This window comes from Neomonachus schauinslandi, chromosome 9 (assembly GCF_002201575.2).
Source record: "Neomonachus schauinslandi chromosome 9, ASM220157v2, whole genome shotgun sequence".
NCBI classification, from domain to species: domain Eukaryota; kingdom Metazoa; phylum Chordata; class Mammalia; order Carnivora; family Phocidae; genus Neomonachus; species Neomonachus schauinslandi.
The window spans coordinates 97,653,709-97,666,746 of NC_058411.1; the positions used below are offsets into that span (position 1 = coordinate 97,653,709).

The following is a 13,038-nucleotide window of genomic DNA, read 5'->3' on the forward strand; positions in this document are numbered from 1 at the left end:
TAGCTGCATATATGTGAATTTTTAAGCATGGGGCTCTCAGATTTAAAAAAAAAAATTATATAATATGCTGGGGTGCCTGGCTGGCTCAGTCAGTAAAGCATGAAACTCCTGATCTTGGAGCCCCATGTTGCTGTAGAGATTACTTTGAAAAAAGCATATAACGTGCTAATGGTGGAAGTACTCTTATATGATAATGGTAGGAACATAACTTGGTACCATCTCTCTGAAAGACAGTATCATAATTTTTATCCATGACCTCTAAAAAACCTTTAGCCCAACAATTCCACTTTTAGGTATTTATTTTATTAGGCTTAGGCATTTTCCTTGTAGGGCTGTTTAAAATAATAAATGATCTAAAAACCTAAATATGCAAACAAGAGGGAACTGGTTAATTTTATGAATGTACAGTAAGTACATCCATAGAATAAGTCATTAGAATGAAACATTTATAGTCATTAAAATGATGTAGATACTATATCAGTACATTGTTAAATAAGAAAGGTGGGTACAGAAGTGTTCATAGCATGCCTTTAACCACATGCATAGAAAGAAGTCTTGTAAGCTATATCCCAAAATCTGAACATTCTCATTTTCTACTACTGGCTTAGGACTTGGCTTCCCTGGGCCTGCCAAGTCAGATACTACTTCACCTGCTTTCCAGTTTCAAAAATTGTGTTCTTGTTGTCTTTGCTTCAGTATTCCTTATCCTTGTTGGATTATGCTCTTTCCTTTCCCCAGTCACTGTGACTTTAGTGGAGATTTTAGGAAAGAGCAGAGGCTACAAATATTTTGTTCAACCCTCCATTTTACCTAGCATCGCAATGCTTTTTATGGGAGAGAACACACACTCTGAAGAGCTTATCAATTATAAAATATATGAATTTCTACTGAAACTAGTGCACACATGTGTATCTCTTAAACATGCAAATAATATCGCAATATAGCACACAAGGGCTCATTTTGTAGCCTAATAAGATGAAGGGCTGGATACAGAAACAATAATGGAAAAACTAAACTGGTAATAAATGGAAAAAGAGAACTAAATAGGAGTTGTTTTTAATCAAGAACATAGAAATGTCGAAACTGAAGCTGAGCTCTGTGGGGCAAACTGACCATATTTATTACTTAGAAGTCAAACTGTTTTTCAAGAAACTACAATTTATTGCAAATTTAGACTTCTTTAAAGATGAATTGTCCCCGGCAGCTGCTTTAAAACTGTATGCAACTTGCTCTCCAGTTTGGGGAGACAATGACCTTTTAATTCTGGATAATGAACATCATCTCTTCTTATACCCCTGAAGAAGGGCTGTCCAAGTTTTGTAACGCATTTACTACACCGACCCTTCTTAACACTTCCCATTAGAAATACTTAACAAGAAATTAAAAGCCTTCTCAAGCACAAGCACCCACAACTGCACAGCTGCCAAGGACACGAATCCCATCTTGGGAGAAATAATAATCAATATTCATCTTAAAATGTACCGGCCACACGGAGAGAGAAAGAACTTAAAAGTAGTTTGCTCAATTTGGAGAAATCTTCAGTTTTCACTAGCCTGTGAATATGATAAAAACGAAGTACCCGAAGCACAGGTGCTGAAGACACCTCAGAAAATAAGACTGACCAGATAAAGTCATCTTTCCCTTTAAAAAGTCCTTCCCCAAACAGTATGATCTTTCCTGAAGCCACAGGGAACACCAAGTCCAAAAAACCCTAATAGTTTATTTTATTGATTTTGTTTTGTGAGTTGTTGCTGGAATTTAGAAAACTGAGGGGGAAAAACATTCTAAACAAATTTAAGTATTCAACTGTAAGTAAAAACAACAAATTTGCAATCATCTGAATTAATGGCTTCACGAACAAACAAAATTAAACATGATATATACTTTGATGTTTATAAATCAAAGTAACTAAAAAGTATTGCATATTTACTCATTTAGCAAATACTATTTATTTATAGCTGGTCTTGATTTAAAAAAAAGAATTTGGGGCAGATTATTCTGTGCAGGGCACCAGTCTGGGCTTATAATTCTTTTTCTAGTTAAAACTGAAATGTCAGTTCTCTCATTTGCTGTGAATTTGATAAAACAGGAAATGTGGCTCCAAATTTTAAAACGTACTACAATAGACTTTTAAAATAAATGAGGTACTTAGTATTCAAAACTTTGCGAAATATATGTAAGACCACAGTTTCCAAAATGACTCTGCTCATCTACCAAGATAAAGACTTTTAAACATTTTGAGTATTGATTAGAAGTAATGTAAAGCAGTTGAGATCAGCTGAATGTTTTTTTAAATGATCATTGTATGTAGATACAGAGATAAGTGATCATACATTTTTTTTCATGGACTCCTAACCTGGAATAAAACTATCTGTATGTGTGCGGAAAGAGTCAATCCTCTCTCTGCTTAATCATCTCTCAGTTAGTAAGGAAAAGCTGCCTTGCGGGAAGCTCCTTTTGATACTTCTCAGAGTTCAAAGAGTATGGAACCTTCAAGTTGATTTCATCAAGTCTATTTATTAATGCATTTCAAGTTTCAAAAAACCTTACATCTTTGCACAATACTTTATTTTTTGCAATTTTTAGTAAAAATTTCCAAAGTGAACAAAAAGATACTGTATAAAACACAGTGGACATTAAACTGACAGTAGTACTAGATCTCATTTGTCTTGATCCTTTTGTTTTTACCACATCTTGATTTGCAGTGAAAAGAGTTCAGTGCACGTATCTCTTGTCAGAAGACATTTAACTTAGACTCAAAATAAAATAGGGCAGTGTGTACCTGCCAAAACCCTACCACAGGATAACATTACAAGCAAAAAATGTACATGTTCCAAAGTCTACCACACTCAAGAAGTTACTAAGAACTCTTGCAGAATAAAAGTCACCATTTTAGAAATGCAAACCCACTTCCAACCTTTGCACAGTCCAAAAACAAAGGCATTTAAATGATTTAAAAGCAATTACATACATATCTACCTACTTGTTGGTTTAGAATTATTTATAGTCTATCTGGGGTTTCATGTACAAAATTTGTCTCTAAATCATGTACAAAAAGCTGTATTTTGAAAAAAGTCACCACATACTGTACAAGTTTACAAGGAAGAGATCCCATTATTTTCTCTAGCATTTTTGGCCTTGCTGGCTTGCGTCACATTATGAGAATGATTGTGTAAACCTTATACTCTTAAGAAACAAAAAGGAAAAAAAAAAAGCCAAAACACAAATCTTTTCAACGTTCTCTAAATTTGCCTCCTATGTGAAGCCAGAAAAATCATAGCTGTTTACTTCTAATTTAAGTGATGTAGTTGGAAAACAGAAGCAATAAATATGTCACAAGCTTAAAACTTTGTTGTAATGTCCCCTTCCATTCCTGCATAGCAATAAGCCTGTTAATACATTAAATGCTTTTGCTTTCTTTCTTTAAAAAGCCAATTATTTACATCTGTTTAAAAAATAAATTTGGAATGGGACATTGTGCTGTTTCACCTTCACTGTTGTTAACATATTTTAAGGAAAAAAATGTCAGAAGGCCTATCTACAATTTTAACTACTAGTTGAACAAATCACCCTTCTTTAGTGGTTACCAATGATCAGTGATAGTATGCTGAAAAAACTGTTCTAATATTTTGATAAAATAAAAGACACAGCTTTTTCTTTTCCATATCAGAGAAAACCAAAAACATAATTAGCATACTTTAGATATACGGAAAACACAAATAACAGGCTACAAATAAAAAAAATCATCTCATTGACATAATTTCTACCAAAGCATGATTAAAATTTCAAAACCAGAATTGAATTAGAAAGTTTAAAATAAGTAAGCAGAAATCAGACGTTTACGTAAGAATGGACTCTGAAGTAGTATGCTGCGCACGTCCAGTCTGCACACTTAACTGTGTCCTTCAACGTAGTCACTCCTATGCTCTTAGCAGCCATGGGATGAAGACAAGAGGAGTATCAGAACCAACTCTATCATTATAAAAAGGTAAATTGAGTCTCACTTCAAAACTGCCTGTGTAAAGCATTACAGAATCCTGGACCACTGAATACCACCATTCTCTGTTATCCTGAGTATGTCAATTAAACAGTAATTTTTCATTAAGAGCGGAAAAATTTTATAATACAAAGAAACATCCATATTGCAATTTCTGTTTACAATTGCACACAGAAGTACAGTGTACGTAGGAAATACATGTCTGCATATAACAAGGTATGTACATTGGCAAGTGATGTCTCCAATGTTGAGGTGGTCGAGCCTCCTAGCCTTGATTGGCAGTTGAAAAAAATATATATATATTTCAATTTGTGATAAAAGTTTATCGAGAGCCAAGTTTGCCTGCAAGTGAAGAAAATGCAGCAACGAAGAACAGGGAACACGGGGCACATAATAATATTCTAAGACTTTGTGCCATTAGGTTAAAAATAGCTGTCCATAAGAAAATTGGGTTCCTTTTCCACCCCCCCACCCCCAAATTGGAATTTTCAGGCTTTAAAATTTAAGTAATTCCACCTGGTCTGAGGACATGATCTCTTGCCATTTTTTCTCCGACTGTTATTTGTGAGGGTTTAGTTTGGGGATGATGATTTAATAGGTGTCTCTTTGGAGTGAAGTTTTCCCATTGTAGGCACTAGGAAGAACCAAGGCAAAAGCTGCAGTTAACGTCTCATGTGTCCCATTTGATAACTCTCCCGGGGCCTCTGACGCTGGGGTTGCTGAATGGGCTGTGGGGGTCTCCTCCTCTTTAAAGTGCCTGCGAATCACAAACAAAAGTAAAACGGATTTACTGGGTGCTTAATCTTAAAAAACAAAGCTGCCAATTCAATAAGAAAGGTTCTAGATCAGCACTATCCAAAGGAAATACAAGCCATAAATGTAATTTTAAATTTTCTGGTAGCCATAATGAAAAAAGTCAAAAAGATAGGCAAAATAATGTTAATAACTTTATTTCACTTAATCCAATATAGGCAAAATATTATCACTTCAAGGTGTAATCAATACAAAAAAGTGTTAATGAACTATTTCATTCTTTTTTGTACACCAAATCTTCCCAGTCTGGTATGTATTTTATATTCACAACACGTCTCAATGTAAACTAGCCACATTTCAAGTGCTCAACAGACATAACTATTAGATTAATATGAATTCTGAGGACAGAATCCATGAGGAATAAATTATGGAGTCTTTGAGTAAATGACTTAACTCCTCTGAAACTCAGATGCCTATCCCTGTAAAACAGGGATAATAATGAACTCCTACAGTCTGTCTATATAATCTGTGAGGGTTATATGACAATTCATGTAGAAGTGCTTTTGGGAAGGGTTCAATGATACCTAGAGTTTGTCTTTTTTTTTTAAAGTTTTTAAAGGGGGAATTTGCTTAAAGTAAAATCAAGTAAAAAAAATTGTTATACTGCATGAGATCATAATTGCTAACATGGCTAATGAGTGTCATGCGGCCCTCTTTAGAAATCCCTAAGAAATTAATATTTTACAGTGCTAACACTGTCAATTTACAAAAAGCAATGACATCAAAATCAAATTTCCTCTGATTCCAACCAAGATGCTGTCCCAAGCATGACTACTGAGCTCTCTTGCCCCAAGATAGGTAAATTCAGGGGAGCAGCTGAGGGAAAAGTTGTAAGAAACCCCTAGTTTTAAACTACCCTGTTTAGGGTAGCAGACCTGGCCTGAGGCAAGAGGCTTCATGAGAAGTCTGGGGGAGGCAGGAGAGGGACAGCTGTCCATTCAGCTCTCGTTCTCTGCCACTGTTAACGGTACCATGTCTGCCCCACACCTAGAGTGAAGAGTTCTGGGGCAGGTGTTCTGAGGGCAGCCCAGAAGCCACAAATAGCTTGGGGAAGGCGAGGGACAAACAGATGGGAACTAAATAATTTAGTGTAGTTGCTTCCTAACTCTTTTCTTCTCCAAATCCCTTGAACTAATCTAAAGAAAGCCTCCTCCTGATGCTGTGTCTCCGTGAGAGGTCAAGGGTGGAGACCAAAGCTCAGGAGTTGTTTTCAGAGATGGAGAGTAAAACTATGGTTACTTGGTGACTGAAGCCTCTATCCTAAGCCCTTCCCACAGACTGTCATCTCTATTTCCCCATAAGCGTCACCCATGGGAAAAATGAATTTATGTACGAGAAAATATTTCAAGAGCACAAACATTAGAAACAAAAGAATCTAGCTATTAGAATAGAAAAATCAATTATTTAGAAGTAGCCTAACATCATAAAAACAAAAAAAGGGAAGATTTTAGAATATGAAAAATAAGAAAAAAGAAAACAGGTATCAAGCAAAAATAAAATTGTCTAAGTCTAAATATTTTTAGTGACTCAAGACAGATTAGCATTAAATTGGCAGCCATTAGATTGGATTGATAAAAAAAAATACTTAAAAATCAACTAAATAATTCATCCACTAATCTCATTCTCAGAGAGAAAGTACTATATAATTTGTTACTAAAGACTTAACATTCAATTCTACCTGCTGAACAGTTCCGAGTTATAAAAATACATACCTTGCTCAAACTATCTTACCTGGAAGAGGTTTAGGAGGAGGCAGCTTTGGATTACTACTTGGAGTATGAACACTGCATATCTTAATAAATCCAGCCATTAGCATGATCAGGGCAATTCCCATAAGCAATACTGCCCACCAATAAACCTAGAAATAAACAGATTTTTCTACTGAAAGAACTGTAAAATATTTTAGAATATTTTATATTACATAAAATATATACATTTTCATTTTTGAAGAACATTTGTTCTTTGGGAAGTGTACAGATACCAAATATAAGATTAATTTCTTTAAATATGAGAAGCATAAAGGGGGAAAAAAATCACCCATAATTTCACACCCTAGATGAAACCACTCAATCTTACTTTCCTTTCAGTCTCTTTTCTAGGAACAGCTATGTTGGTCATACACACAGATAAACTCACATGCAAAACTAGGGTCCATCCTGAATATAGTTTATATTGTGTTTCCCAATGTTATTAAGTACTTTCTGGTTTGAATATTTCCCTCTTTTTTTTTTCCTATTACTCTTACAAACTATGTCTGTTTGCTTTTACATTCTTTAGTGACTTAGAGGGTATATTACTTGCTTTAAATTTTACTTCTAGGGGCCCTGGGGTAGCTCATCAATTGAGCATCTGCCTTCAGCTTGGGTCATGATCCCGGGGTCCTGGGATCAAGCCCAACATCAGGTTCCCTACTCAGTGGGGAGTCTCCTTCTCCCACTCCCTCTGCTGCTCCCCCTGCTTGTGCACACTCTCTCTGTGTCAAAATAAATAAAATCTTTAAATAAATTCTACTTCTAGATAAATTTTTAAAATAATCTCGAACTATGTATTTTTTCTAATCAAAGTTAATATCGAAATTCTATCTTTTTTGAGCCCCTCCCTTTTCCTGTTATTCTATTTCATTTGGAATTTAAGCCCCAGACTACTGTTATGAAATTATTTTTATATGATATATATCTTAGTTATTATGTTTTATATATTATCATTACATATGATAATATATAAAATATTATATATTTATATCATATCTATTATATATTCATTTATATTCATATATATTCATCTTCATATTCTTTTTTAATATGAAAAGTGGAAGGATATACATATTCTACAAAGTGTACCCAGTCTAAGAAGGAACTAAAAATTTCACTTCTAACTTAAATCATATTAAACAAATCAATAAGCCAAACAAAAACAACTTCAAAAATTACTGGCATAATCCTATTTATAGAAAAATTATGGTTTCTATTCTTAAATTCTATTTTGCGATTCAAAATATTTAAATTTTAAGACAGTAAGTATTAATAAACATCATACAAAATACAAAACTATTTTGAATGTTTATTATACCTTTTATTAAAAGGTTATTTTATAACCTTCACATTGGCTTAACACAGATATATATAGTTACTGCTAATTATTGCCCAAGAAATTCCCATTTAAGATTTTTTATGATAAGGGGTCTTGTAACAATAGCCTACTACTTCCATCCTGCTTTCTTTATCAGCAGGGCATTGTAATTAAAGTAATAAAAACTAAAATAAAAATACACGTTGAGGAAAATACCCCAAGCCACTTTATTCATGTGTGCATAAAGCCTTTCATATATATACATATTTTTAAGTTTTACTTAAACTTTATTAAACTTTATTTAATTTAAACTTTATTTAATTTAAACTTTATTAAAACTTATTTTAAAAGAATCTCAAACTTATAGAAAAGCTGCTAGTACAAAGAACTTTTTAAAATCTGGAACTATCTGAGAGTAAAGTGCTATAGCACAATGCCCTGTTATACCTAAACATTTTAGCATATAGTTTCTACAACATAAGGGGTTTTCTAGATAACCACAACACAGTTACCAAAATCAGTAAATGAGCACTGATAAATTACTACCATTTAATCCTCAGACCCTAATCAAGTTTTGCCATTTGTCCCAATACCATCCAATCAGAATTATGTGGTGCATTTAGCTGCTATGTTTCTTCAGCCTCCTACAATCTGGAAAAGTTCCAGTCTTTCCTTGGCTTAAATATAACCTTGACACTTTGGGAGATTATAGGCCAGTTACTTAGTATTGGAATGTCCCTCAATTTGGGTTTCTTGGATGTGACCCTATGAGTAGACTCTGGTCATATATCTTGAGTAGGAAGACCACAGAAGTGATGCTGCATTGTTCTCATTGCATCCTATCAGGTGACACATGTTTTTGATCTCGTTATTGATGTGTTAACTTGATCACTTGATTAAGGTGTTATATGCCAAACTTCACCATAAGGATACTCTTCTTTTTTTGTAGTCAATGAGTATTTTGTAGGGACATAACTTGAAGCTATGTAGATATCCCATTCTTCATCAAACTTTCAATTTATTCATTTCATTCATTATTAATCCCTCATGGTTTCCTATTTTAGTCAATGGGTTATAATGTTACTATTATAGGGTGGCTTTTGAACATGTCCCTACCAGTCTTTGAACACTTTACTTTCTGGCACAATTAGTTCTAGGTTTATCTTGTTCTTTCCCTGCTCCAGTGCTGGAATCAGCCATTTCTCCAAGGAGCCCTGGTTCGCTTTAGAACTGCCCCCTCCTATGTAGACACCCTCCTCATAACACTTGTACTCTGATATCCCAAGCCAGTTGCCCCTCCACAAGGTGCCCTTCTCATCCTGCTTGGGCTTTAACAACACCTCATATTCGTCTTCTTCCCCATTCCATACCCTCCCTACTCTGCTCAGGCTCTAACATCCTGCTCTGTGCCACAACAGCTCCCCCCACCTGGCATGGATGGCCCACCTTACTTGGCCTCACCTAATGGCTTTAGGAATATACTGTTCAGGAAGGGAGAAGGTAAGATATAATGCAATTCAGCCTTATTACTGAAAGATTTGATTTTTCCAAAGCTAACAAATCTCAATTTTTATGTGAAATCTATTTTCAAATGCTGGCACCTCACTCAAAATTTCTAAAAACAATGCACAGACCATACAAGACCTGTTTACAGAGCTGAATCTTGCTTGGAAACCACAAGCTTACAATCTACTTTTCAGAGGCCACTTCTTGTATCCTACTGAGGACTGCCAGAGAATCTTCTAAAATTTTCTTTTGTTTTCTACAGAAAATAATTTTCAGAGCATTGCTCTCCCTGGGAGTCTTTAGGATATTTCCTTTCCTTGTTACATAAACTTTCCATAGTCTATATGCATAGCTTCTGTCCTGTTCCTAGCATCCAGAGGCCTTTTAAATACGGCACTTAATGAAGTAGGACCTTCTTCTCCCGCCACTGTCTGCATTTTTGACACTCTGACCTAGTAAAATACATAAAGAACTAAAATCACCAGTCTGTACTCCTACAAGTGTTCTTCCTGCTCTATACCCGTGGTTCTCCTTAGCTGCACATTAGAATCACCTAGGAAGCTTTTAAAACTCGAGATACCCAGACCAAATCCCAGACCCAAATGGGGTGGCGGAGGGATTATGACATCAGTAATTTTATTAAAACTGCCCAGGTTATTCCATTATGCAGCCAAGACTGAGAACCACGTTCTGAAACTTTTTCTATAAAGGGCCAAACAACAAATATTTTGGACTTGTCTCTGTCAAGCTACTCATTTCTGCCATTCTAGAACAAAACCCACCATAGATAACAGGCAAACAAATGAGTGTGACCGTATTTTTTTTCCCCCAAAAAAAACCATTATTTACAAAAACGGGAGCTGACTGGATTTGACCCATGGGCCGTGGTCTCTCAACCCCTGTTCTATACCCACATACAGGACATTAGTTTGGAGCCTATACCTAAATGGATACCATCCAACACTAACTCTTCAGTTCTAAATCTCTATCCTAACTACCTGCCTGAGAATCTGGCGGGAAGCTGAGAATATATGACTGGCTGTAGAAGTAGAGTCCTATGACTGGGAAAATAGCTCAAATAGTCAGCACTCACATGGTAAAGGGATGATTCCTATCACTCAGTAGATCTAAGAATTCTCTGATATGCTTATTAAAACACAGATTCTCAGGCCAAAACCCTACAAATTTCAATTCAGCTGTTCTGGTGGAGGGCCCAAGAAACTGCATCTTAAACAAGCACACCAATGACGAGGATGCAGATGAGTGCCTCTTACTCAGTGTAGACATGCTGGCCCTGTGGTACGAAACCACTCAGGAAACAGGAAATTTAGCATCCCTGGCCCTCATCCATCAAATGCCGGTAGAGCCCTTCAGTTACTTTGATAACTACTGTACATTCCCAAATACCCTCTGGGAAGGAAAGAGCACCTCCAATGTGATCCAATCCATAAGCACAAAGAATCAATGGTTTTCCTACGGTCAGGCTGATGTGCTAGCTACATCACATCTACTCCTAAAGTCCATTATATTCTCTAACACATTTCCTTCCTTCTAGTCTTCCCTGCTCAAAACCATCTTCCACATGGTCATCAATGTTACAACTACCTAAAATACGGAATTGACTATGCCATCCCTCTATGTAAAACCCTTCTTTAAAAGCTTCTCCCACCAAGGATCTCTAAAACCATTAAGCAGGAGAGAGGAAAAAAATAAAACTTGAGCACAATAAAGTATGGCAAAGCACATATATGATTTCACTTTAAAAAAATATATATGTGGGGGGGTGGGTGCCTGGTGGCACAGTTGGTTGGGCAACCGACTCTTGGTTTCAGCTCAGGTCCTGGTCTCAGGGATGAAATTGAGCCCCATGTCGGACCTGCACTCAGCACGGGGTCTGCTTGGTATTCTCTTTCCTTCTCCCTCTGCCCTCCTGCTTAAATAGATTTAAATACAGATATACGTATATATATGCACATATATGTATATATGTATGTATATGTATATATATGGGCGCTAGTCAGTTGGGCATCCGACTCTTGATTTCAGCTCAGGTCATGATCTCGGGATCATGAGATCGAGCCCCATGTTGAGCTCTGCGCTGGGTGTGCAGCCTGCTTAAGATTCTCTCTCTCTCTCCCCCTCCCCACCCACTCAGCTCTCTTTCTCTCTAAAAAATAAATAAATATATTCTTATAATGGTATAGATAGTTTCTGAAGAATATACCAAAAAAATCATCTTGAGAAGACTGGACTTCAGGGGGAAAGGTGGCTTATTTTTCAATGCATTACTTTGTCAATTAAAAGAAAGGATAATTATATTTTCAAAAGGAAAAAAAGTAAAAACAAAAGTTTTTATTTAAAAAGATTCATACGTATGTGACTTTTTAGATGCTCTCTATTCATAAAACATCCATCTGTACGCTCTATTTCTAGTCCTTAAGAATTTAGTTTTGGTATCACCTCCTTAAAGAGGTATTCCCTAAATAGGTCTTCCCTAATTTCTATGAAAACACCAGGCAGAAATGAAAACAAGTTTCTCTGCACTAGTCTTCTCTAATCCAAACTGGACTACAAGCTCCCTGAATTTATATCCTACAAACTCAGCACCTGTTTCACAAAAAAGTATCTGTTGGACTAGCTATTACAGGTGAGTCACTATTCCAAATATCGACTTTCATAAACACTTCTAAACAGCTCATTTGTTATTTCTAGATTGCTCACATATAAATAGTGTGAAAAGGCTCTCACAACAGAAAGAGGATGTAAAAAATGGTGGTTTTGATATCTCTGATACTAGTTTTTTAGTACCTAAAAAGTCTTAAATACAGATGCAAGTAGTATGACAGTAATAGAAGCACATAAGAGAGAAAGCCTAGATTTAGTAATGGTTATAACTGTAGAAAACAAAAGTCAGAAGTTGAGGGTCCAGTTGAGATCAATAAACATTTTAAAATATGGCACCCAGGTCCTTAAGAACTTCCAGGTCCTTTTAGCAGTGTTCTTGGACTTCCCCCAAATTTTTCCAGGTAACTAACTACGTATCACAAAACCCCACAGCTTGAGATGTTTCAGTGACAATGACAGCAGCTCTTCAGAGTTTAGTGTGTGGGGAAACAAAACATCACAGTGGTGAGAAGACAGCAAGAAAAACTAAACAATGGTGTATTTGAGAGTGTAGTAAATATGGCCACCATTGGTGGAGGGTATTTTTTAATGTTCCTTTTAAAAGAGAATTATCATAGAATTGGTTAAATGTGAAATTGCTTCTTTTCTCTTTTATACATACTATAAAATCAGAGGAAAGAATACAAAGCAGGCTAGCAAATGAAAAATAGGAGAAAAGATCACAATTTGTCCACCTGCTAGAATATGAAAGAAAGGAGAGCCATCATTTACTCAACAAACATTTAATGAGTGTAAATTATGCGCCAACTCTTGCCTTTCACAGATACAAGGGTGTTAAGTGAAACTTAAGAGACAAAGAGAAGATAACCAAAAAGTTAAAACACAGCTTTGCAGTTACCAAGCACTAAATCAAGTCTGAGAAAATAATTCTACATAGCAAACAGACAGATGTTACTTAACACAGTCATTTACATGGCCAAAAGAAGACAAAGTAGAGAAAAAAAAAAAGTAAACATTACAAATTAAAA

The 13,038-nt window shown here is 35.7% G+C and overlaps 1 protein-coding gene across 2 annotated transcripts in view; it reads right to left on the reverse strand.

The window, feature by feature from the left end:
* Positions 1–2,497: 2,497 nt before the first annotated feature.
* The window catches only part of ADAM10 (ADAM metallopeptidase domain 10), a 135,257-nt gene continuing 124,716 nt past the window's right edge, over positions 2,498–13,038 (reverse strand). For both annotated transcript variants that reach the window (XM_021694055.2, XM_044918316.1), the window contains 2 exons: positions 6,542–6,668; positions 2,498–4,754 (listed from right to left, as the gene is read on the reverse strand). In XM_021694055.2, the coding sequence (XP_021549730.1) occupies positions 4,660–4,754; positions 6,542–6,668 (222 nt within the window). In that variant the 3' untranslated portion in view covers positions 2,498–4,659. The remainder of the gene's footprint in view (positions 4,755–6,541; positions 6,669–13,038) is intronic.